At 44.1% G+C, this 25,233-nt stretch overlaps 1 protein-coding gene across 2 annotated transcripts in view; it reads right to left on the bottom strand.

The window, feature by feature from the left end:
* Window positions 1–1,846: 1,846 nt before the first annotated feature.
* LOC105485368 (cullin 4A) overlaps window positions 1,847–25,233 on the bottom strand; it is a 56,204-nt gene continuing 32,817 nt past the window's right edge. For both annotated transcript variants that reach the window (XM_071080999.1, XM_071081000.1), the window contains 10 exons: window positions 23,260–23,452; window positions 21,904–22,008; window positions 21,591–21,701; window positions 21,413–21,498; window positions 20,570–20,677; window positions 13,594–13,707; window positions 11,735–11,840; window positions 11,413–11,585; window positions 6,117–6,269; window positions 1,847–2,909 (listed from right to left, as the gene is read on the bottom strand). In XM_071080999.1, coding sequence (XP_070937100.1) covers window positions 2,814–2,909; window positions 6,117–6,269; window positions 11,413–11,585; window positions 11,735–11,840; window positions 13,594–13,707; window positions 20,570–20,677; window positions 21,413–21,498; window positions 21,591–21,701; window positions 21,904–22,008; window positions 23,260–23,452 — 1,245 coding nt within the window. In that variant the 3' untranslated portion in view covers window positions 1,847–2,813. The remainder of the gene's footprint in view (window positions 2,910–6,116; window positions 6,270–11,412; window positions 11,586–11,734; window positions 11,841–13,593; window positions 13,708–20,569; window positions 20,678–21,412; window positions 21,499–21,590; window positions 21,702–21,903; window positions 22,009–23,259; window positions 23,453–25,233) is intronic.

Here is a 25,233-nt window from a genome sequence, read left to right on the forward strand (position 1 = left end):
TCTCAAAAAAAAAAAAAAAAAAATAAAATAAAATAAAAATAAAATAAAATAAAAATAAAAAATGACCCTCCATGATAGTCTGTATTTATAGGAAAGCTACTGACTTTTTGTTAATTTTGTGTACAGTTAACTTGGTGAATTCTTTCTTCAGTCATAGCTTTTCATTTGCTCCTCTTAGATGACCTGGGTATGCAATCATCCAATCTGCAAATAATTTCACCTTTTCCTTTCCACTTTTACAGTATTTTTGTCTAAGTGCCATTTCTTTTTCAATTATTTCCTCTACACTACTTGTTTCACCACCCTGACCTTTAACAATAAAACATTAACTACTGCTAAATAAAAGAATAGATATAAATAGATTTTCCTTTCTTTTATAAAACAGAAATAGGCAGGCTGGGCGCAATAGCTCACGCCTGTAATCCCAGCACTTTGGGAGGCCGAGGCAGGCAGATCACCTGAGGTTAAGAGTTCAAGACCAGCCTGGCCAACATGGTGAAACCCCACCTCTACAAAAATACAAATATTAGCCAGGCATGACGGCAGGTGCCTCTAAACCCTGCTACTGGGGAGACTGAGGTGGGAGAATTGCTTGAACCCAGGAGGCGGAGGGTGCAGTGAGCTGAGATTGCACCATTGCACTCCAGCTTGGGCAACAGAGTGAGACTCCACCTCAATTAAAAATAAACAAACACGCCGGGCGCGGTGGCTCAAGCCTGTAATCCCAGCACTTTGGGAGGCCGAGACGGGTGGATCACGAGGTCAGGAGATCGAGACCATCTTGGCTAAGTCGGTGAAACCCCATCTCTACTAAAAATACAAAAAATTAGCCGGGCGAGGTGGCGGGCGCCTGTGGTCCCAGCTACTCGGGAGGCTGAGGCAGGAGAATGGCGTAAACCCGGGAGGCGGAGCTTGCAGTGAGCTGAGATCTGGCCACTGCACTCCAGCCTGGGCGACACAGCGAGACTCCGTCTCAAAAAAACAAAAACAAAAACAAAAACAAACACATAAATAAACTAAAACGGAAACAGGATCTCCCTATGGTGCCCAGGATGGTCTAGAACTCGGGCTCAAACGATCGTCCCATCTTGCCCTCCTAGTTGGGACCACAGGCATGAGCCACTGTGCCCAAATGCAACAAATTAAAGGCACAGCACAACGAATCATCCAGGTAAAAAAGACCCATTTGTCACTACCTGGCCTCATTGGTATTTTGTGGTAGAGGTGGCCAGCAAAGAATCATCACTTGAGAGGGGACAGGTGCTCCCTGCTCCGACTTCTGCCTAGTGCACTAGTAGTCAAAGCTGCTAAAGAGTTATGAAGTATGTGTCATTTGCATATCACAAAGTTTTATTAATGTAATTTTAAAGCCAATTAAACTAATTTTATTAAAAGTAAGTCTACATTAAATTACAATATTAACAATCTCTAGACACAACGAACTTAAAATATAAGAAATAAAAATAGAAATCTGTTTGGTCTTTCTTAGACCACATATCATGGAACTCATAAATGAAAATTCTCAAAGATAGAAATGACTATTAAAGAGTGAGGATTTTAATATGGAAACCCACCCGCATGTTTCAAAAAGAGACTCTTTTAATAATTTAGCACAAAATCAAATTATATAAACTCGGTATATTCCAGAAAATATTGCTTTAAACACTTAGGCCATGATCAAAATTCCTTTGGTAGCTTTTAATCAAAATGAAACATGCTATTATGTAAAATATAAAGTACTTTTAAATGTTATCTCAAAAGTATCTTTGTCATAGTTACCCTTCTAACATCACTACTGAACTTTCCTTTCACTGTTCAACCTCATGTATATATACACAACACAAAACCAGGTACCAACAAAATCCTTTTAATCTTTCCACAAAATAACCTCTGCTTCACAACATCAAGACTTTAAGTCTCCATAAACTTTTTACAGTTGACAGCAGAGAACAAGGATCATCCCTGCGCATGACTGTAAAAACCAAACCAAACTTTATTATTGCAATCATACAAATACTGCAATTAAAAAAAATCAAAGAGCAGTTACCCCAATGCAAAAAAACAGGGACTGCCAGACTCAATCTTAGAATGGAAACACAAACACGCTAGCCCCAAACCCTAAAACAGAGATTCACAAGCAACTCAGCTCAAACGAACAGACGCAGCAGGGCGGACACCATGGCCTTGGCACGTCAGGGAGCTCACTCAGAAACCTGACTTACAAAAAATCAGCCATCAAAGTTTATAACTTTTGGAAATACAGGAAACACAGAGAGGCCAGTGGCTAGGATGCACCACCATTCGCCAGCTTTGAACCCTGGCTCTTTCTCATGCTCCCGCACGAAGGGCCCTTGTTTTCACTCTAAATGCTGGTCATCTGAGCGAGCTGTCTTCAGGGATACCTAAGGAATCTTCAGAGCTAAAAAATGCAGCATCTAGGGTCTTCTTCATTGTGCATTCATGATCACACACAAGAACAAACCAAACTTTCAGCTTTTTGACACAAGAACAAGACCTTTTAAAGGAACTTCTCTTTAGCAATATCTTCTTGTCCAATCTCAAAGTTATTTTGCACAGAGTAACAGAAACAATTTAAATGCCTAAAAGAACTAGAGGAAAAACTGGAGGGAAAAAGATACATCTGCCGGTTGAAGTCTTGAGCCTTGTGAAGGATGACCCAGGAGCCACCTCCCTTCCTTCGCCTTCCAATGTCCACAGCTGGATCAATCAGAGTCCCAGAAATGGCACAGGTGTGCTTCCTGCTCTGAGGGTACATTCTAGTGTTTCCTGAAGGGGAACCGTGTGCAGATGTGTCAGGCCACGTAGTGGTACTGATTCGGATTGTCTTTGTCTCTCTCCATATAGTCTCTGTCTATCAGAGATTCAATTCTCTTTTTCAAATCTCCAGGCTAAAAAAGAAAAATGAAACGCCCCTAATTATAGTCGCATTAAATTCACAAACCTTTACAAACAAGGGGTATATGCATGAAATATATAACTATAATTACAGAAATATATATACAAATATTTATATGAAAATCATTTATAATTATACACATATTTATAAAATGAATAAAACTTTCTATTTCAAAGACAAAGTTAACGTTATCTCTTGATTAAAAAAAAGTGTCGGCCGGGCGCGGTGGCTCAAGCCTGTAATCCCAGCACTTTGGGAGGCCGAGACGGGCGGATCACAAGGTCAGGAGATCGAGACCAGCCTGGCTAATACGGTGAAACCCCGTCTCTACTAAAAAATACAAAAAAAAAAAAACTAGCCGGGTGAGGTGGCGGGCGACTGTAGTCCCAGCTACTCGGGAGGCTGAGGCAGGAGAATGGCGTAGACCCGGGAGGCGGAGCTTGCAGTGAGCTGAGATGTGGCCACTGCACTCCAGCCTGGGCGACGGAGCGACACTCCGTCTCAAAAAAAAAAAAAAAAAAAAAAAAAAAGTGTCTATGTGAGTTTATGGTCAGAGCGTGGCTTCCTGAGGGAAATGTGAAATTTGTGAAATGTACATACATCATCTGCCATCGGTAAGAGCACATAAGCAAGGCAGACCCGATCACAACACATTTTTGTTTTTAGAAAGGAAAATCTCATCATGTCTTCTTGGGACACTTTTATCCTTTGTAAGGATGCTTCTGCCTAAGTACCGTATTTTATTTTATTTTATTTATTTTGAGATGGGGTCTCATTTTGCTGCCCAGGCTGGAGTGCAGTGGTGTGATCTCAGCTCACTGCAGCCTCCACCTCCTGGACTCAAGCAATCTTCGTGCTTCAGCCTCCCCAGTAGCTGGCACCACGGGCTGCACACCACCAGGCCTGGCTAACTTTATTTTTTGTAGAGAAGGGGTCTTATTATGTTGTCCAGGCTGGTCTCAAATTCCTGGGCTCAATCAATCCGCCTGCCTCAGCTGCCGAAGTGCTGGGGTCACTGACGTGAGGCAGTGTACCCAGCCTGTATTTTCACTCTTATGTATTTATATTGTTATTGCCATGCCATGTCTATGTAAGTGAAACTACAATCCCAAGTGTTCCTGCACTAAAAGTAGGTGACTGAGTAGACGAATCCACAGCCATAGCTCGTCTCTGCCCAGAGGGAACAGCCACTCCAGCTCTGCTATATTAGGAAGCAAATCTGTGTGAACACTTATGTGCAAGGCTCTCCCTATACAAGGGAGACCCTCTATTTTCCAAACAAACTTAACCTTCTATTCAGCCGTAAGCCACACATTTTACAAGATGTGGCTGAGGCTGGCGTAGTGGCTCACGCCTGTAATCCCAGCACTTTGGGAAGCCGAGGCAGGCGGATCACGAGGTCAGGAGTTTGAGACCAGCCTGACCACATGCGGAAACCCCCTCTCTACTAAAAATACAAATTCAGCCGGGTGTGGTGGCGGGTGCCTGTAATCCCAGCTACTCAGGAGGCTGAGGCAGGAGAATTGCTTGAACCTGGGAGGCGGAGGTTACAGTGAGCCGAGACTGCGCCACTGCGCTCCATCCTGGGGGACAGCAAGACTCCGTCTCAAAACAAAAAGATGTGGCTGAAAACCCAACCAACCATGACAGCAGAGCGGGCGCCCTGGCTGGCCACACTCCACCCTTGCTCGCCTTCCGCTTTGCACTGAGCCTGGTTGTTTGCAGTGGTGGGAGGAAGGGGCAGTTTCCCTGACGGTGCTCTGGAGCTGTGCAGGGCCCTGAGGACGGCACCTCACCTCTGCAGGGAAGGGGGCAAATGCGGGCTGATGGACAGTGGCACTTCCACCAGACTTTTTTTTTTTTTTTTTTTTTTGAGACGGAGTCTCGCTCTGTCACCCAGGCTGGAGTGCTGTGGCCGGATCTCAGCTCACTGCAAGCTCCGCCTCCTGGGTTCCCGCCATTCTCCTGCCTCAGCCTCCCGAGTAGCCGGGACTACAGGCGCCCGCCACCTCGCCCGGCTAGTTTTTTTTTGTATTTTTTAGTAGAGACGGGGTTTCACCATGTTAGCCAGGATGGTCTCGATCTCCTGACCTCGTGATCCGCCCGTCTCGGCCTCCCAAAGTGCTGGGATTACAGGCTTGAGCCACCGCGCCCGGCACACCAGACTCTTTAAGTGTTCGACTATTTAGTGCATCTCAACTTTATTCCCTTGACAGAATGGGAGGCTCAAACTGCACAACATGGAATCTGGGGACTTTCCCTCCAAAGCAGGTGTGGCTGGTCCAGTTCCTGAGAGGCCAGGCGTCATCAGAGTTCAGTATTTCCTGGGTTGATAAATACGTGTAAAAAACATTTCATAATACTTTCCCGGCTTATCCTGCATCTCACACGTAGTAGGACAGTAAATCTCAGTTCTGAAAACACAACGTGGGTTGACAGGTCTGGGCTGACTTTCATAAGCAACAGCAACAGTGGACTATTACTACCATGGTGGAAAACGCGGTATAGCCTGTAAACGCTGAATAAATTAGTTATTGTTATCATTTCTCTAAAATATTGTGACGTAACCCTGACAGCTACTACTATGAGAAAAGTGTTTGGCTTTCCATGTCCCATCTACCTCTTCTCTTCCTGAAAATATGAAGCAGCACGCGCCATCCCTGGGAAGGACAGTTTCAGGGTTCTATCATTTCTTTTTTTTTTTTTTTTTTGAGACGGAGTCTCGCTCTGTCGCCCAGGCTGGAGTGCAGTGGCTGGATCTCAGCTCACTGCAAGCTCCGCCTCCCGGGTTCACGCCATTCTCCTGCCTCAGCCTCCCAAGGAGCTGGGACCACAGGCGCCTGCCACCTCGCCCGGCTACTTTTTTTTTTGTAGTTTTAGTAGAGACGGGGTTTCACTGTGTTCGCCAGGATAGTCTCGATCTCCTGACCTCGTGATCCACCCGTCTCGGCCTCCCAAAGTGCTGGGATTACAGGCTTGAGCCACCGCGCCCGGCCGGATTCTATCATTTCTACAGCAGTGATGAACAACACCTGGAATAAAGAGCTTCACATTTGCCAGTTTTTTACATTCAGTGTATACACGAATGATCATGAATAATGCAGGTCAAATGATAGGACTGAACATAGTGAGAATTAAACATGCTTTGTCACTTGTTTAGCAAATACTACAAATTTAATTATGCTAATGTTACATTTACCTTTACTGGAAATTTCAGCTGATTATATAATTCAGAAACTAGAAGATTATGACCAAGAGTCTTTCTCATCTTCATTATTCTGACGATAGCAGCATCAATCTGATATTGTCTATCCTGAAACACTCTCTCAGTGGTGCTAACTTGTTCCTCAACCTGTACAAAAAACAAAAAAAAAAGTTAAGTGTAAAGATACATTTTCTTTTTCTTTATTTTTTTTTTGAGACGGAGTCTCACTAAGTCGTCTGAGCTAGAGTGCAATGGCATGATCTCGGCTCACTGCAACCTCCGCCTCCAGGGATCAAGCGATTCTCTCGCCTCAGCCTCCCGAGTAGCTGGGATTACAGGTACCCACTGTCATGCCTGGCTACTTTTTGTATTTTTGTAGAGGCAGGGTTTCACTATGTTGGCCAGGCTGGTTTTGAACTCCTGACCTCAGGGGATCCGCCCACCTTGGCCTCCCAAAGTGTTGGGATTACAGGCATGAGCCACCACGCCTGGTCTGTATTTCAATATTAATGACTTGATGTTACCAAATTTGATGAGAAATGTTTTTCTGATGCAAAGAAAGGTCAGACATTGGATGAATCCTACTTTATTAAGCATGTTTATTTGTTCTAGTAAAATGTACATTCCCAGAATAGCAAAACTCCAAAACCAAAACTTGAAAAATATTTTTAGAAGTTATTTTCCTTATAAGAAAGCTGTAACAACTCTATGTATGATGTAGATTAAAACTAGCAGCACAGTAAACAAAACAAAGCATAATGACCACCAGGATATACTCCAGAAATGTAAGTGTTGATCAACATTAGGAAATCTGTGAATATAAGTGAGAGCATTGTAACAGCTGAAAGGTTAGATTATATGACCATCTAGATAGATGCTGAAAAGGCATGATAAAATTGAAAATTGATTTTTTGATTTAAAACAAATATTAGCATATAAGGATGAATAAAAAAGGAAAGAATCTGAACATGATAAAACATGGTTATCAGAAACAAACAGCAAATACTAGAGACAACTTAATCTTAGTCAAATAGGAACCTGATGGGGATCTGCAGTTGAAATGAGGGTTGGCGGAAGGTCCATGCATACATATGAGGCAAGTATGCTTCAGGATGGGAGAGACTCCAAGCTTTCACCACATTTTCAACAGGATCCATGACCCCCAAAAAGTTAATACCCTCTGAACTAGAGATAAAATTAGGAAGCTTAGCAGTACTGCTATTCCTTAAAAACATTAGAGGTTCTAACTATGCAATACAAGAACAGACTAAAGAGGTATATCGAAAAGGTGCAGACAAAACGATCATTATTTGTAGCTGAGCTGGAAAATCCAAGAAAATCAAGAGAAAAACTTTCAAACCTAAAGAGTTTTGTAAAGTGGCTGGAAATAAAATAAATATACAAAGACAAATAGCATTAATACACACATTCTGATAAAAACCATCAGAAATGTAAAGAAAAAAGGTCCCCTTTATAAGGTATCAGCATTTCATTAGACTGTCTTGCTTAAAACTCTAGTGGTTTTCCAAATGCTTCACAGGTCTGAGCCATCTTCAGAGGGTCCGGCTGTGGCTGCCTGATCAGGCCTGTGTGGCTCAGCTTCCCCTTTTGGCAATGACGCTGCAGCCAGAGGCCTTCTTTCAGTTCCTGAGCAAAGCTAGTCACTTATTCAGGAAAGCGTTCGCTGACAACAGTATTTAATTAGACTCTCCTGCACTTCTCTATCCTAACATTTTCCTCCACTTTTACAAGTTAGTCAATGTCTGTGATCCTCTGCCACCTCTCTGCTGGAAAAGACAGAACACTCCTAGAAACAAAGACTTATTCTTTATTGTTAATGGATGAATTCTCAGTGCTTCAGAGGACCTGGGCCACCACAGATGATCAATAAGTTATTTGTTGAATGAACGAAAATTTATGACTAGCAAGAAATATGCAAGACTTACAGAAGAAAACTAGGAAGTTCTGAGAAAGAGAAAACATTTGTATATATTTATATATATACACATATGTATGAATCAGAAGATTTAATATGACAAAGATAAAACCTCTGCAAATTAATTTAATGCAATATGGATTAAAAATGTCAATGTTCTTATTTGGGGGAGTAAAGGCATGATATAATTATTGTGAAGTTCACTGGAAGAATAAAGTTATAGGAACAGCTACATTAATTAAAAGAACTTGGTGCCAGGCGTGGTGGCTCACGGCTGTAATCCCAGCAATTTGGGGGGTCAATGTAGGAGGACTGCTTGAGCCCAGGAGTTCAAGACCAGCCTGGGTAAGATGGCAAGGCCTCATCTCTACAAAAAATTAGCTGGGCGCGGTGGCACATGCCTGAGGCTGAGGTGGAAGGATCGCTTGAGCCCAAGAGGTTGAGGCTGCAATGAGCTATGATCACACCACTGCACACCAGCCTGGGCGACACTGTCTCAAAAAACAAAACAAAACAAATGGCTGGCTATGAAATAGATACAGAATTTATAGAAGAGAATTGAGAAACTGACCTATATGAATTTGATACATAATAAGGTGATAATTCAAATAACGTGCAAGGATGATATTTCAAATTTGGTTTTGGAAAGGATGGGGGTAATTAAACTGTTTTCAGATACTAAAATAATTTCTGCAACATGAAAATAAAGATTTAAATGTAAAAACTTCTAGAAAAATAACATAGTAGAAATGTTTTTTAAAAATCTGGTTAAGGGAATTTCTCTCTTAGGTCTGTGATATGGTTTTGAATATGTGTCCCCTCCAAATCTCATGCTGAAATGTGGTCTCCAGTGTTAGAGATGGGGCCTGGTGGGAGGTGACTGGGACATGGGGGCAGGTCCCACGAATGGCTTGGGCCGCCCTCCTCGGTAGTGAGATCTGGTTATTTAAACATGTTGGGCACCTCCCTCCCTGTTCTTGCTCATGCTTTTGCCATGTGAGACACCTGCTCTCCTTGCACCTTCCGCCATGATTAGAAACTTCCTGAGGCCTCATTAGAAGCTGAGGTGATGCTGGTGCCATGCTTCCCACAGCCTGCCGAACCCTGAGCCAATTAAACTTCTCTTCTTTATAAATTACCCAGTTTCAGGTATTTCCTTATAGCAATACAAGAATGGCCTAATACAGCATTACACGTTAAGTCAGAAACCATAAAAGAAAAGGAGACTATATTTGAGAACTTAAAAACTGTTATGTGAAAAAAACCCCACTAAGAACAACAAAATTATCTGTCAAAAATGACAATGCAGGCTGGCCATGGTGGCTCACGCCTGTAATCTCAGCACCTTGGGGGGCCCATGGGTGACTCACCTGAGGTCAGGAGTTCGAGACCAGCCTGGCCAACACGGTAAAACCCCATCTCTACTAAAAATATGAAACCTAGCTGAGTGTGGTGGCACGTGCCTATAGTCCCAGCTACTCGAGAGGCTGAGACAGGAGAATCGCTTGAACCTGGGAGACGGAGGTTGCAGTGAGCCGAGATTGTACCACTGCACTCCAGCCTGGACGACAGAGTGAAACTCCAAAAAAAAAAAAAAAAAAAAAGGAACAAAGCATTAATATCCTTAATATATAAAGAAAACCACCTAATCCGTAAGAGAAAGAACACTATAACAAATGTACATGACTTGAAGAGCAATTAAAAAAAGAAAAATACAAATGGCTAAGCATAAAAATCGACATCAACATTTATGAAGTGCTTACAGGTGTGTGGCAAACAATTCATTTAATTCTCACAACTTGAGGCAGTAGTATGTCTATTTTAAATATGAGAAATGGAGCATTAGAAAGATTATATAATTTGTATAAACTACGGAGTGGTAGAAAGATGCTGAAAGAAATCAGAAATCAAAATGAAAACGGCAACAAACGATCTCTGGGCTGCTGGGAACAGGGAGGACAGGTGGAGGTGGGGGCAGACACTGTGCTCGGGTGAAATCTGCCAGACTTCAACTTGGAAAAGAGCAGTCAAACTAATAAAAGGACACATTATTTTACCCAGCAGCTCCAGAGCAATGATCACACTAAAGAAACCATCTAACAAGTGCACAGAAATGTCTGTGCCAGGGTGTTGAACGTAATCTTATTTTCAGGAGGGGCGGTGGAGGAATGTTAGTGCCTGTGGCCGAGGGCACTGCCAGCCCTGGTGGGTCTACACAACCAGCACTCTGCTCCTGCAACAAGTCCTGGCCAGGAGAAGACTGTGATCAGCACGAAAACTGGCTACACGAGGCCCTGACAGGCGCCATATATACAGTGACCCCAGGTGTTTTTTCTTTTGTAGAGTTGGGGGTCTCACTGCATTGCTCAGGCTGGCCTCAAACTCCCGGGCTCAAGCGACACTCTGGAGTAGCTGAGACTATGGCTGCATGCCACTGTGCCTTGCGTAGTGATCCCATTTAAAAAAAAGTTTACATATACTTACACCACAGAAAAAGGCTGTGACCACAAACAAAAAGGGCAATAGTGGTTATCTTCAGGAGAAGGAACCGAGAGACCTTCTCACTTTTGCCCACTATAAAAGTTGCACCCTCAAAGGAGTTAAAACCTGCACAGAAATGTTTATAGCAGCTTTAGTCATCATCACCAAAAGTTGGAGGCAACCAGATGTCCTTCAGTAGGTGAAGGGATAAGTTGTGATGCATCCAGACAATGGAGAATCCTTCAGTGCCAAAAGCAGAGTTACCCAGCCATGAAAAGACATGGTGAACCTTAAATGCATTCTGCTAAATAAAAGAAGCCAATCTGAAAAGGCTACACACTGTGACTCCAACTGTATGGCACTCAGGAAAGGGCAAAACTATGGTGACGGTGACAGGGTCAGGGGTTGCCAGGGGCTCAGAGGGAGACAGGGATACAGTGACAGAACGTAAGAGAGTTTTTTGGGCAATGAAACTCCTGTATGATCCTATAATGCTGTATACATAACATTATACATTTATCCAGACCCACAGAACGCACACCACCACAAGTGAACCATATCAGATTCTATTACCATAGAAAGTGTGGATAATTTTCAAAACCCTATGACCATGGGAAGTTCTGGCTTAGCACACAATTTGTCTGTGAATAGGAGTAACATTAAGTGGCTTTTTATCTGATTTTCTTTCCTACTGAGAATGTAAAGTTAATGAAAGCGACGTGAAAATGAGTACTCTTATAAACATTACATAGCCCAATTAGATTATCTTAGAAATGTGCTTCAGGCCTCTAACAACAGTCAAAAACATTACTACAAAAACAAATGGCTCCTTGCTAAACACCCTATAAGTAAAAAGAAAAAGTTTATACATACAGTTTCCTTCATCTGAATTTGATTGATCTTTATTCTAAACAACTTGTGCTTGAACTCTCCATTAAAAATGAACTTGTCTCCGTCTTCCACTTCCTTTCCTTTGGGACTTTTAATCAGCACACGCGCTTTGCCACAGGCCAGGGACTGCAGCGTTCTGCGCAATTCACTATCCTCTGAAGGGGAAGCAAACGCAGAGGTTGCTTTACATGAATGAGACTCAACAACAGTAAACAAATCATGCTACCAAGTCTATGTCTTATCTTAAAACAAACACATGCTTTAAGAACAACTCATGGAGCCATGCACTCTGCGGTTTTCATACCTATCCCCGTGGCCATTTTTATCTCCTCAAAGCTGAAGCCATCTCCCTCGTTGAACATGAGGAGCACCAGTGTCTGGAAGAGGGACACCTGGAATTCCTTCTTCCCCTGGAAGAGAAGGCCTCATCACACCTTTGAAGCTGTGCGTGTACAATCTTAGAAAAATTAGATTTTTTTTTTTTTGAGATGGAGTCTCGCTCTGTCGCCCAGGCTGGAGTGCAGTGGTGCAATCTCGACTCACTGCAAGCCCCGCCTCCCAGATTCACGCCATTCTCCTGCCTCAGCCTCCCGGGTAGCTGGGATTACAGGTGCCCACCACCTCACCTGGCTAGTTTTTTGTATTTTTTTAGTAGAGACGGGGTTTCACCATGTTAGCCAGGATGGTCTCCATCTCCTGACCTCGTGATCTGCCCGTCTCGGCCTCCCAAAGTGCTGGGATTACAGGATTGAGCCACTGCGCCCGGGCAATGATCTCCTTTTCTATTCAGCAGTTCCTGCTGCAGCAACTTGCCACATGCCTCTGGGTCAGACCCGCGAGAGGCACGTGAGAGGTCGGGTGGCAGTCGGGGGCTCCCTCTGAGGACTCAGCCCTGACTCATCGCGAGCCCGCAACAAGCCCTTCCTGCACACCTGGAGAGAGCCGCAGTTGGTGCTGCTGGTACAGACCCTGCGGAGCTCAAGTTCAACTAAAGTCAGCAAGTAAGGCAAAAACTGGGGATAACAGAAATTAACCTTCCTAATACCTTAAGGAAGAGTATATAAGGTTTTCGGTATATGACTCTCTACAATAATATATATAAAGTTGGTATGTATAACTTATTTCATAATGTACAGATAAGTTTATTATTAATATAACAGCTATGAAAAATAGGAATTTTATAACGTTTTTGCTTAGTGTATGTAATTGCCCTGTTTCATGATAAGCTCTTTTCATTGATCAGTCCATTGTATGCAATCTCCCCTCTTAAATAACCACTCATAAAAACAGCACTGCAGCCGGGCCCGGTGGCTCACGCCTGTAATCCCAGCACTTTGGGAGGCCAAGGCGGGCGGATCACGAGGTCAGGAGATCGAGACCATCCCATCCTGGCCCACAGTGATACCCTCTCTCTACTAAAAATACAAAAAACTAGCTGGGCGTGATGGCGGGCACCTGTAGTCCCAGCTACTCGGGAGGCTGAGGCAGGATAATGGCATAAACCCGGGAGGCGGAGCTTGCAGTGAGCCGAGAATGCGCCACTGCACTCCAGCCTGGGCGACAGAGCGAGACTCCGTCTCAAAAAAACAAAAAAACAACAAAAAAAAAACCCAGCACTGCAACAACTATTCTTATTCATTAATCCGTGAAAATATCTTATTAAGATGAGTTCCTAGAGTTGAAACTAAGGCAACAATTCGGCAGTGTTGCCAAAGTTCACAATGCCAAACTGCCCTTCCAAAAGCTCACTACAGTTTGTGCTTCTTCCAGCAGTGGGCAAGAATCTGGTTTTCTCTGTTTTTTAGGCTTCATCAAATCTCTTAGTCAAAAAGTGGTATCTTACTGTATTTTACTTTGAAGCCCTTTGTTTTGCAGACAAGTGTAATGCATCTTCATGGATATTAATTTTTTTCAATTTTGCTTTTATGAGTTGCCTCTTCACATTCTCTCTTTTTTTTTAATAGGTAAATGGTTTTCTATGGATTGGTTTCTTAAGAATTTTTATTGATTGGAATATTAACCCTTTAATTGTTATTAATTTTATTGACATATAAAAGCTAGTGAATTAAAGTGAAACACTCTTTCCTTTTTTGCTACCGAAGTCTAGTAACAACAAAAAATTCTATTAACATATTAACAATAAAAAATAAACAAAGAACTTACTTCTTTAAACTCCGCTTTTAAAACAGCATGTCCCAAAGTAGTTTGCCACTGAAGTTTTCGACCACTGTGCTTTCCAAGATAAAATGCCTTAAATACTTCCTGAAGTTTAACCATCTGTCAGGCATAGGAGAACAACAAAATCATGCCACACGCCATCCATCTCAATAGCCCCACATTCAATGCAGAGTTTTATAACTTGTCACAGCTGAATTAAAAGGTCAGCTCTATATTCTGATACTTTCTGGATTCCATCATCTGTAAAAATATCCTCAATCCTTGCACTTTAGGGCTTCCCAGTGTCAATGAGATAATGCTTGCACTGGTGTTTCATGGTACAGACCAGCTGTATTCCGTGGTCTCTGCCCACACTCAGGCTTGCTGGGGCCAGTGGCACAGAGTGAAGACTGGAGCTGACAAGAAAAAGGCGCCTGAGGCCAGATCCTGTGTCTCAGCCCGGCCACGCCCTGCCCTGGCCTCAGCTGGTGTTCCCTGCAATGAGCGGGGCTCCTGCTTCCTCATCTGTGAAGGGTGACACCACCATCCCTTGTGCTGCACTGTGCAGGGGCTGATGGCAACTGACAAACTGACTTGTGCTGGCCTGCACAGAAAGGACAGCACAAGTCAGTTGTTTTTATGATTAGCTTCTGGGTGAATTTCTTTCGTTTTCTGGAACATAGGCTTGCTCTATCAGCCAGGTTGCGGTGCGATCCGAGCTCACTGCAGGCTGGACCTCCCAGGTGCAAGTGATCCACTTGCCTCAGTGTCCTGAGTAGCTGGGACTACAGGCTACAGGTACATGACACCATGCCTGTTGATTGATTTTTTTTTTTTTTTTTTTTTTAAATAGAGACAGTTATGCTGCCCAGGCTGGTCCTGAACTCCTGGTTCCAAGCGTTTCCCCTGCCTCAGCCTCCCAAAGCTCTGGAATTACACTTTGCCTGGCCTTGAGTGAATTTCTTACATTTTCCAAACTTTCTACTGATCCTTAACAATTGTGGTTGTTGCATTTTCAAGTTCCCAGCATTCAGTGCACCAGCCCTACCCACAGCCCGGATCCTGCTCCTGCTTCCTGGATGCCTCTCAGGGGCAGGCTGTGCGTGACTCTCCCGTGCGCGGTGCTTTCCCTGACTTCTGCGTGCCCTTCCTGGTCCGTCATACCCTCCACTCTTCAGTTTGATCCTGTCTGGTGTCCACTGCACCTGGGCTCTCCAACGAGTCTGTGCTGCGCCCGGGAGGTTCATCAGTTTCCGCCTCAGGAGACCATCTCTGGACAGCCCAGGGCGTGGCTCCCCCTACTCTCATCCACTCCGCAAATGCCAGTGCTCCAGGACTCGGTATCCACCTACACGCCCTGTATGAGTCCATTCTTTCACCGCTATTAAGAAATACCTGACACTGGGTAATTTATAAAGAAGGAAGGTTTAACTGGCTCACAGTTTTGCAGGCTGTACAAGTAGCTTGGCTGGGGAGGCCTCAGGAAACTTTTAATAATGGCAGAAGGCAAGGGAAAAAAGCAGGCACATCTTCACATGACCGGAGCAGGAAGAGAGAGAGAAGGGGGAGGGGGAGGTGCTACACACTTTTAAACAACCAGATCTCATGAGAACTCACTCACTACCATGAGCACAGCAAGGGGGAAATCTGCCCCATGATCTGGTCGCTTCCCACCAGGGCCTCGCCCAACAGTGGGGATTACAATTCCATATGAGATTTGGGCAGGAACACAAATCCAAACCCATCGCTCCTCTCCCACACGCTCACCATTCCGTGTCTTTGGACGGCTTCCAAAGACCGTGGGACAAAGAAAGCATGAAATTCTAACCTCTGGTCTCACAGCCCTGGCCTCTGCCCCTCCCATCCCCCAGGCCCAGTTCAGCGCATCATTCCACCGTCTTTCAAACCTTCTCATCCCCCCAGACTTTCACACATGTGGTTTCTTCTGCTGGATCCCATATCCCATCTTCCTCATGAAACCCACTCATTTCCAGAACCGCCTCCTCAGAGAAGCCTTCTCTGACACCCTCTTAGCTCTACCGGCCTCTGTAGCACAGAGTGAATGTGGACTCTGGACAGGGGCTCACAGGGCAGGGCCTCCGGCTCTCTGGCTCTCCATTGCGCACTGAGCGTGGCACCAGCAGGTGCTGCATAAATGCCTGCTGCTCTCTAGACTTCACGTGCCCTTTTAGTTTCTCTGTGTTTCTGTCTAAGCTGTGCCCTGTCAGAAATTCCTGCCAACCTCACCTACACCTGCTTGGCAATCTCCTGTTCATGCTTCAAAACTCAGCCCAAGAGTCACCTTTCGATGAAACCACACGTATACATCACCTGATGCACCTATTCCCCATCTTCAACAACACCAAATCCCAGGCGTGATATCATTTCATTTGTAGGTATTTCTGTGTATCTCTAAAGGACGAAACTCTTTCACTCTTTCAGGAAATACATCTACTAAGGCATTACCATAGCTAAATAAAACTCAATAATGTGATAAGCCTCTTCTTTTTCTTTTTGCCTTGAGAAGTACCATGGTTTGTGATAAACCTCTTAATGCATATCTTCCCTAAAAATCATCTCCTTGGGATTCATTCCTAGGACTGGATCAGTATTAATGATGATCATTATAATCATAATGCTATCGTTTGGCTACTATGTGCCAGCTACCATTCCAGGCCCAAAATGGGTCAAAGACTGAAACATACGAGCTAAAACTATAAAACTTTTGGGAGAATACATAGTGGTATTTTATTTTCTTTTTTTGAGACAGGGTCTCGGGTCTCACTCTGCTGCCCAGGATGGAGTGCAGTGGCTCGATCAGAGCTCACTGCAGCCTTAACCTCCCAGGCTCAAGCAATCCTGTCACCTCAAACCTCTTGAGTGGCCGGGTCTGTAGGCGGGCACCACCACACGAGGCTAATTTGTCTATTTTTTGTAGAGATGGGGTTTTACCATGTTGTCTAGGCTGCTCCTAACTCCTGGGCTCAAGTGATCCTTGGCTTCCCAAAGTGCTGGGATTACAGGTGTGAGGCACTGCACTCACCTCCTCAATTTTTTGTGGTCTTGATTTGGCAACAATTTCTCAGCTATGACACCAAAAGTAACAAAAGAGAAAATAAATGTGATTTTACCATAATTAAAAAATTTTATAGAAAGCACACTATCAAGAAAGTAAAAAGATAACCCACAGAATGGGAAAATAGTTACAAATCACAGATCTGATAAGGATCTAGCATCTGGAATACAAAGAGCTCTTATAGCTTAATAACAAGAGATAAACAGCCCAGTTAAAAAGTAGGCAAAGCACGTGAACAGACATTTCTCCAAATAAGAATACACAGACGGTCAATCAGGACATGAAATGATGCTCAACATCAACAGTCATCAGGGAAATGCAAACCACGGCAAGAGACTAGCTCATACGGACAGGGATGGCGACAACGAAAGAGGCCGATCACAGGTGTAGGTGAGAAGGTGCGAAGCTCTCGTGATTGCTAACTGGAATAAAAGCTGCTGCAACCGCTGAGGAAAACAGTCCGGCAATTCCTCAGTAACTTAAACTTCAAGTTCCTGCATGGCCCAGCAGTTCCACTCCCAGGTACATACCCCAAAAGAAGTGACTGTAGGTGTTCAAACTAAAACTTGTACACCCATGTTCACAGCAGCATGATTCACAGCGGCCAAAAGGTGGAAATAACCCAAATGCCCAATATTTGGTGAATGGAGAAACGCCATGTGACCTATCGATACACTGTGATGTTATTCAGCCAGAAAAGGAATAATGCGCTGACGTATGGTACAGCACGGATGGACTTTGAAAACAGCATGCTAAGTGGAAGAAGCCAGACACAAAAGTTCACATATTGTGTGATTCCATTTCTGTGAAATATCGAATGTAGGCAAATCCATACAGACAGGAAGCAGAGAGTGGTTGCCGGGATCTGGAGGAGAGCAAATGATGTAGGCATGTCAAAGAGCAAAGAAGCCAGCGTAAGGGTGGCCCACGGACCACATATGGGACAATTTAAGCATCAAAATAAGTACAAAAATTAAGAATCCATGAGTTCATAATGATATAAAGAGAGAGAAATAAATACGTAAATAAAGGGGGTGGAAAGAAGGGCTCTTCCTTAGAACGCCAACTTCTAAATACAGAGAAATGATAGAGCTGGAAAAAAGTCCCCATTCACCAAAGTAAAAATCAATTCAGGCAGGAATCGCCACACAGGTGACAGCTGGATGAGGATTAAGATGTTTACATAGTCTTGAAATGTCTCCTCACAGATTCCTTAGTGATTACAAAAGGAAAAACACTACCGATACCTTGGAGAAACCAGCTAGCACCTTACCAGAAGGATTCTATCGCATGTCACCAAGATACTGGGGCACATGGTCGTGCGCACCTCCTGCCAGGATCCTGATGGGGACACGGGGCATCTGGCTGGACCTGCCCAACCTGAACCTACTCACAAGGAGCATCGAAGACTGCCTGGGTCCTGGGCTCAGCTGGGTACCAGAAAAACACCACAAAGGACATACCTGAGACAACCAACAGAAATGGGGTGAAAGTATTACATCGGGGTGAATGTCCTCATTTGACAGGTGCTTATGTTCTTGGGAAATAGCCAGTAGAATTTTTTTTTTTTTTTGAGATGGAATCTCTCTCTGTCGCCCAGACTGGAGTGCAGTGGCGCGATCTCCACTCACTGCAAGCTCCACCTCCCGGGTTCACGCCATTCTCCTGCCTCAGCCTCCCGTGTAGCTGAGACTACAGGCACCCGCCACCGCGCCAGGCTAATTTTTGTATTTTTAGTAGAGACGGGGTTTCACCATGTTAGCTAGGATGGTCTCAATCTTCTGAGCTCGTGATCTGCCCGTCTCGGCCTCCCAAAGTGCTGGGATTACAGGCGTGAGCCACCGCGCCCGGTCAAATATTAAGGGAAAAGGGAACGGTGCAGGAGCACAAACATCTGTGGAGAGAGGAAGGGACAGCACCATGTGGCCAATGTGGAAAGCTGGCTGCCTGGCTTTCTTTGAGCAGGAGTCCTGCACATGTTCTCTAAGTCTGGCTAGGATGCCTCAGAAGCAAGGTCTCTCACTCACCTTCTCCCACCCCACCACCTTCTCCACCAAAGTTCTCCTGGAATGAGAACTCCTCTTCCCCAAGGCAGGACAGAGAAAACTCAAACCCCTCTTGCCCAAAGCCAGCCATAAAGCCTGGAGATACTACTCTATCCTTCTCCTGCCCTTCTGTGTAGGATCTGGACATTAAGAAGTTCTCTGACCTACCTTGCTGACAGTTAAGTCATAAGATGTCGTTCCAGATGTGTCTTGTCTACACCTGAGAGGAAAGAGCACTGCCCAGTGAGGACAAGAAGAATCTGGACAGACAGGCCTTACTGGTTTCCCCACTACTCTACTACTGTTAGATGGTACCCTTCTGTCCACATTGGTAAGAGTCTGGGTGTCTGTTCCCTCTAAGTCTCACGGTGAACTGTGATCCACAGTGTTGGAGGTGGGGCCTGGTGGGAGGTGTTTGGGTCATGGGGGTGGATCCCACATGAATGGCCTGGCGCCCTCCCTGCGGTAATGAGTTCCCATGAGATCTGATTGTTAAGGAGTCTGGGACATTCCCTCACTGCCTGTTACGCCCTCTCTCCAGCCTACTCCCCCTTTGCCTTCAACCTTGAGTGAAAGCTTTCTGGGACCTCATCAGAAGTTGCACAGACACGGGGGCCATGCTTGTACAGCCTGCAGAACTGTAAGCCAATGACACCTCTTTTCTTTACAAATTACCCAGCCTCAGGTAACTCCTTTATAGCAATGCAAAACAGACTAACCCACCTATTTCTACATGGCTGCCCATTCTTTATCAACCCTAAGTATAACAACGGACAGTCTTCCCTGGGTCTTTGGTCGTCACTTCTGAAGCCTGCTGTGTTAAATAAAACTTAGATTAAATAAATTTGTTATGGTTTTCTCCTAATTTGTCTTTTGTTAAAGGAGCATTGGCCATGACCCTTATGACTGGTAAGAAAAGGAATCACACTGTCCAACCACTGTAGCTGTGAGTCTTTCTTCCCTTCTCAGCTGAGGAAATCATTATTCAGCTTGACTTGAGATCAGGCTTAAGGGACGCCTTTTCCAGGAAGTCTTCCATGATTCCAGGCTGGTCTCAGCCCTTCCCTCTCCCTGGTATTACAATGAACGGTGCATGTATTGTATCTCCTGCTGATTTTCACTTCGCTGAGCACAGAATTCTACCTCCGGTGTGCAAACTCTCCACTAAAGGGCTTAGTGTAGCTAAAGTAGTGGCTGACAAGGAAAGTCCTAAATAATACCGTTCCTAAGACTTCAGCACTGTCTACAATGGAAAGAAAGAACAACTAGACAAGAACTGCAGCTCAACAAGCCATAACTTCCAAAACGAGTGCCTGTGCTCATGGGCCCCGCAGGTCAGCAGGTGGACACAGGCTGCACTGGGAGGAGACACAGAGGGCGACAAAAGTTGTCACTTTCTTTTATTTATTTATTTTTTTTTGAGACTGAATCTGGCTCTGTCGCCCAGGCTGGAGTGCAGTGGCCGGATCTCAGCTCACTGCAAGCTCCGCCTCCCGGGTTCACGCCATTCTCCGGCCTCAGCCTCCCGAGTAGCTGGGACCACAGGCGCCCACCACTTCGCCCGGCTAGTTTTTTGTATTTTTTAGTAGAGATGGGGTTTCACCGTGTTAGCCAGGATGGTCTCGATCTCCTGACCTTGTGATCCGCCCGTCTCGGCCTCCCAAAGTGCTGGGATTACAGGCTTGAGCCACCGCGCCCGGCCAAGTTGTCACTTTCTAATGCGGATATACGAGCACTTTTGATTTCGGACTGAGTGGGCTATTTTTAAAAACTCCCCATTAAACAATTCTTGAAGGCGACATATCTGTGCTTGGTAAGGGCATGACAGCGGGAGCAGGCAGCACGCCTTCCGCACACTTACTTCTGGGGTTAAGTGCACTTCCATGGGCGTGTACGTTGGCCAGTAGCCCATTGTGAGTATGTTCACTGTGAGGTCTATAGGGCCTGAGTCACTCTGATTCTGCATATGCTAAAAACAGAGAAATCCAAGACAACCATTTTGAGAAAGTAATAAAACATAATTAACCTAAGACAAAATAAACCGTGTAATTTTCAATATAAAGTTTCAGCTGCGTCAGAATTTATCTCAGTCCCCAGAATGTATTCCGTGAAATCCAATGCCTCACTGGGACTGCCTTTTTCCCTTCTTCAGGTGTCACCACCAGACTCACTGAAATCAAATTCTTACCACACTAGAGCTTCTTTTTCTTCTCCTTTTAAAATTTACTTGGGAAACATTAATAGTGTAATTTTTTTCTTACACAGTTTCGAGTGAGATTCATTTTTTCTATCTAATCTATTGAATCTACCTACTTTATCTATTTATCTACTTATGACAAGGTACTGCTATCTCTATCTGTCTATGTGCGTACTTATCTATCCACCCATTCACGACAAGGTCTCACTCTGCTGCCCAGGCTGGAATGCAGTGGTGCAGTCACGGCTCACTGCGGCCTCAAATTCCTGGGCTCAAGTCATCTTCTCACCTTCAGCCTCACCCCAGTAGCTAGGACTACCTGCTCATTCGAAACATTTTTCTTTTGTAGAGACAGGGTCTCGCTATGTTGATCAGGGTAGTTTTGAACTTCTGGCCTCAAGAAAGCCTCTTGCCTCTGCCTCCCAAAGTGCTGGGGTTACAGGCATGAGCCACCACATAAACAGATACTCTTAAAAAAGCTGCTTTACCTGAAGAAACACGACTCACCTGCTTAAAATGAACCATGATGTCCTTCGAAAGCTCCATGTCCTTGAACATGCCTTCCAGCTTGCTGGTGAAGGCTGCACCACACTCTGGACACAGCGAAGGAGGGAGTGAGATCAGGGCAACACACGGGACAGCAACCGTCAGTTAGAGGGGAGAAGCCCAGGCCCCACACGCTTACCATGCTTGAGCTTTGACAACATAGACTTTTCAGCATCGACTGAGGCACTTTTCCCAACAAGGAGTCTTTTTGCCAAATCTTTTTTATAAAATGCTTCAAAGACATCTTTACCTATTTATAACCAGATGAGAATAATCAAGACATCAGAGAGTTGATAAGCAAATGTTAAACTTCAACTGCTGAAAACCCTTAAAAGAGTTCATTCTAATGCAAACTGGATCTACTGATACTGACATTCTCATGTTAAACCTCCTTTGAGAAAGCAGGGCCTGTGTTTACACCTCTTGAATACGCAGCATTTTCTGAGTCTCACCGTGGATGAACCTGAACAGGATCATGATCTTGTCCAACGTCCGCTCCAGCTCCTCGTCTGTGGCTTCTTTGTTGCCTGCTCTTAACTTTGAATCCACATGCTTTGCTGTGAGCATAAATATAGTAAACACTCTAAATCAGAAAAAAGAGCATCTTCAATTTCTATAAGCAACAATGTACAGGAACATTCTGGAACCTTCCCAAAATGACTATAAGACAAAAAAGCAAATATCTGATTTTCTAAGATAAGTATTTCTCAAGTCACGTGAAAGTAAATACTTCCCAAAATTTTAACAAAGCCAGGACTGAATGTTTAAAGCAGGATTAAATATCTTTCTTATCTCTAAATGCAATCTCTGAATTTCAAAATAAAATGGGTTCAGTAAACACATGCTCAGGTTTCAGGACGTGACTGCCCTGGACGCTGGAGTGCCCATTTCTAGGATCTGGTGTCATGAACTCAGAGGAGACTTTCTCAAAGAGAAAGACTTTCTCAGGGCATCCAAGGCAGCAACGCAGGGTAAAAGCATTTCTACTCGGGCTTCCTGTTTCTGAGGCTGCACAAGCCATCGTAAGGTGGTTCGGGAGGGAGGATCAAAGTGCCCACGTGATGGCGGAACTCACGACTTCCAGAAGCCCAAATTCCCAAGAGCTCAACATTCCTTTTCTTTAGAGAAACCACAATGATACAGAAGTACAAAAGTCAAAGCAAACTGCCTCCTGAATTCCTTCTGTTGCGTTTGTTAGTTTTTTTCTTTTCAAAATTTTGTAACAGAATATTTTGAACACACAGAAATGTAGACAACTGCACAATAAGCTCCATGTTCCATCTTCCACTTCAGCAGTAATCAACAATCTAGTATCATCTATTACAGTTCTCTTTGCCCCCTTTCTCCTTCAAATTAAAAAATTTTACTGACTAAAGAAAGCCTATGAGAAAGCCCATGAATTCTGAAATACATTTTGATATTATTGTGAAAAAAATTGTACAACTTAAAAATAGTATTTTAAAATATGCTATCTTTTGAGATCTCATCTGGTTTTATCCTATTTTAATACTGATTAGAGGATACAAAGATGGTGATCTCCCTTCTTTGGCGAAGTCAAGCGTCACTTCTTTTCTAAATTCCTACTTCATCTTCCCTTAAGGAAATGCCCTCCTCCACCCATGCATGCAGGTGTGTCAGTTTTTAAACGTGTGTCCTAATAAGACTTGATAAAAACGTTTTCCACACACCCCTTGAGCAGCTTGAACATTTTGGTTGATTGTGCCTTATTTTCCCACATTAAAAAATTGTCTAGAAATGGGTGAGACCGTCTCAAAAAAAAAAAAAAAAGAAAGAAAATATTTTTCTACCGATTAGTTCTGCAGGCTTGTTGGGTCTCTTATTAATGAACGTCTCAAAGGACTCCTTCATCAGGTTGACGAACCGCTCGTTCTTCTGGAAGCAGACCTCGATCACGTGGTCCACCTTGTCCTTGAAGTCCAACAGGTCTTGGACCATGTCTTTATCTTTCTCAGGATTGATGACGATCGCTGTCCCAAAAGTCTACAAAAGCAAATCAATACCAACTCAGCAATACGTTTATAATACCAAACAATATTTTCTCCTGCTATCATATAATCAGGATAGTTTAATATAAATTACTCTTAGTAGTAAGCAATAAAAGTTTCACAAATTGAATTCACATCTCAAAAATTAAGTGAATATACTTTTTGATTTATTTTTTGAGGCAGGGCCTCACTCTGTAGCCGAGGCTGGAGTGCGGTGGTACAATCACGGTTCACCGCAGCCTCGACCTCCCAAGCTCAAGCAATCCTCCCACCTCAGCCTCCTGAGTAGTTGGTGCTACAGGCTCAGGTCAGCACATCTGGCCAATCTTTTTAAAGTTTTGTAGAGACGTGGTCATGCTGCCCAGGCTGGTCTCGAACTCCTGGCCTCAAGCAACCCTCCCACTGTGATTTCCCGAAGTGCTGGGTTTACAGGCACGAGCCCTGTGCTTGATGTGAATATACAATTAAACACATTATTAATGCCTTGTTTTTACGATTCTGTTTCTGAGAGAACTTACAAATGACTGGGAAAATGTCCATTGCTTTTAAAAGAATGTTTATGTGTAAGTTCCTCCAAGACAAGGTAATTCTTATTAATTAAATATACCTCTTGGGACTTCTTAGCTACAGTTTTCTTTCTCCATCACTTCAAATAATGAAAAGCTCATTTTTTAAGTTTGTATTTTTTTTTTATTTGAGACAGAGTCTTGCTTTGTCACCAGGCTAGAGTGCAGTGGCATGATCTTGGCTCACTGCAACCTCCTCCTGCCGCTTCAAGTGATTCTCCCAGGTAGCTGGGACTACAGGTGCACACCACTACACCCGGCAAAGTTTTGTACTTTTAGTAGAGTCGGGGGTTTCATCATGTTGGCCAGGATGGTCTCGATCTCTTGATCTCATGATCCACCCGCCTTGGCCTCCCAAAGTGGTAGGATTGCAGGCATGAGCCACTGCGCCCAGCCTAGTTTGTTTTTTTAATTAAAAAATGTTATATTAAACATTCCTAAAAGTGTGTGGCACTAAAAAAGTTAACTATTTGATGACATAAACTACATTTGCTCAAGAGGAACTGAATACAATTATTGGATTTAAAAAATGTGTCTCAATACAATGCACACGTGCACTCACACGTCACACACACACATGAGGTAGCTGGCCGGTGGAAAGATGCCAACAGAAGGCTGGGTGCAGTGGCTCATGCCTGTAATCCCAGCACTTTGGGAGGCTGAGGCGGGTGGATCACGAGGTCCAGAATTCAAGATCAGCCTGGACAATATGGTGAAACCCCGTCTCTACTAAAAATACAAAAATTAGCTGGGTGTGGTGGCGGGAGCCTGTAATCCCAGCTACTCAGGAGGCTGAGGCAGGGAAATGCTTGAACCCAGGAGGCGGAGGTTGCAGTGAGCTGAGATCATGCCACGGCACTCCAGCCTGGATGACAGAGCGAGACTCTGTCTCAAAAAAAAAAAAACAAAAAAAAAAAAACAAAAAAAAAACAAGATGCCAACAGAAAGGGCACAGCTTTACTTTGACAACGGCATGTGGAGTTGAATGGAAACCACTATTTTGTTATAGCATAACTGCTTACTGCTGACACTCAGGGGTGACGGTCACTCACTGATTTTTATTACCCAGACTGGAAATTGCAAAGGTGAACTTTTCCTAGTTTTTTAGCACATATTCTCATCCCCTGAAGACTGTCTCACTGGCAAAAAACCTAAATCTTCAGTAGCTTTATGGCCAATTTAGTGTGACTCAGTTGTAACTTCCAATTCA

The sequence above is a fragment of the Macaca nemestrina genome, chromosome 16 (assembly GCF_043159975.1).
Source record: "Macaca nemestrina isolate mMacNem1 chromosome 16, mMacNem.hap1, whole genome shotgun sequence".
In the NCBI taxonomy this organism is placed as follows: domain Eukaryota; kingdom Metazoa; phylum Chordata; class Mammalia; order Primates; family Cercopithecidae; genus Macaca; species Macaca nemestrina.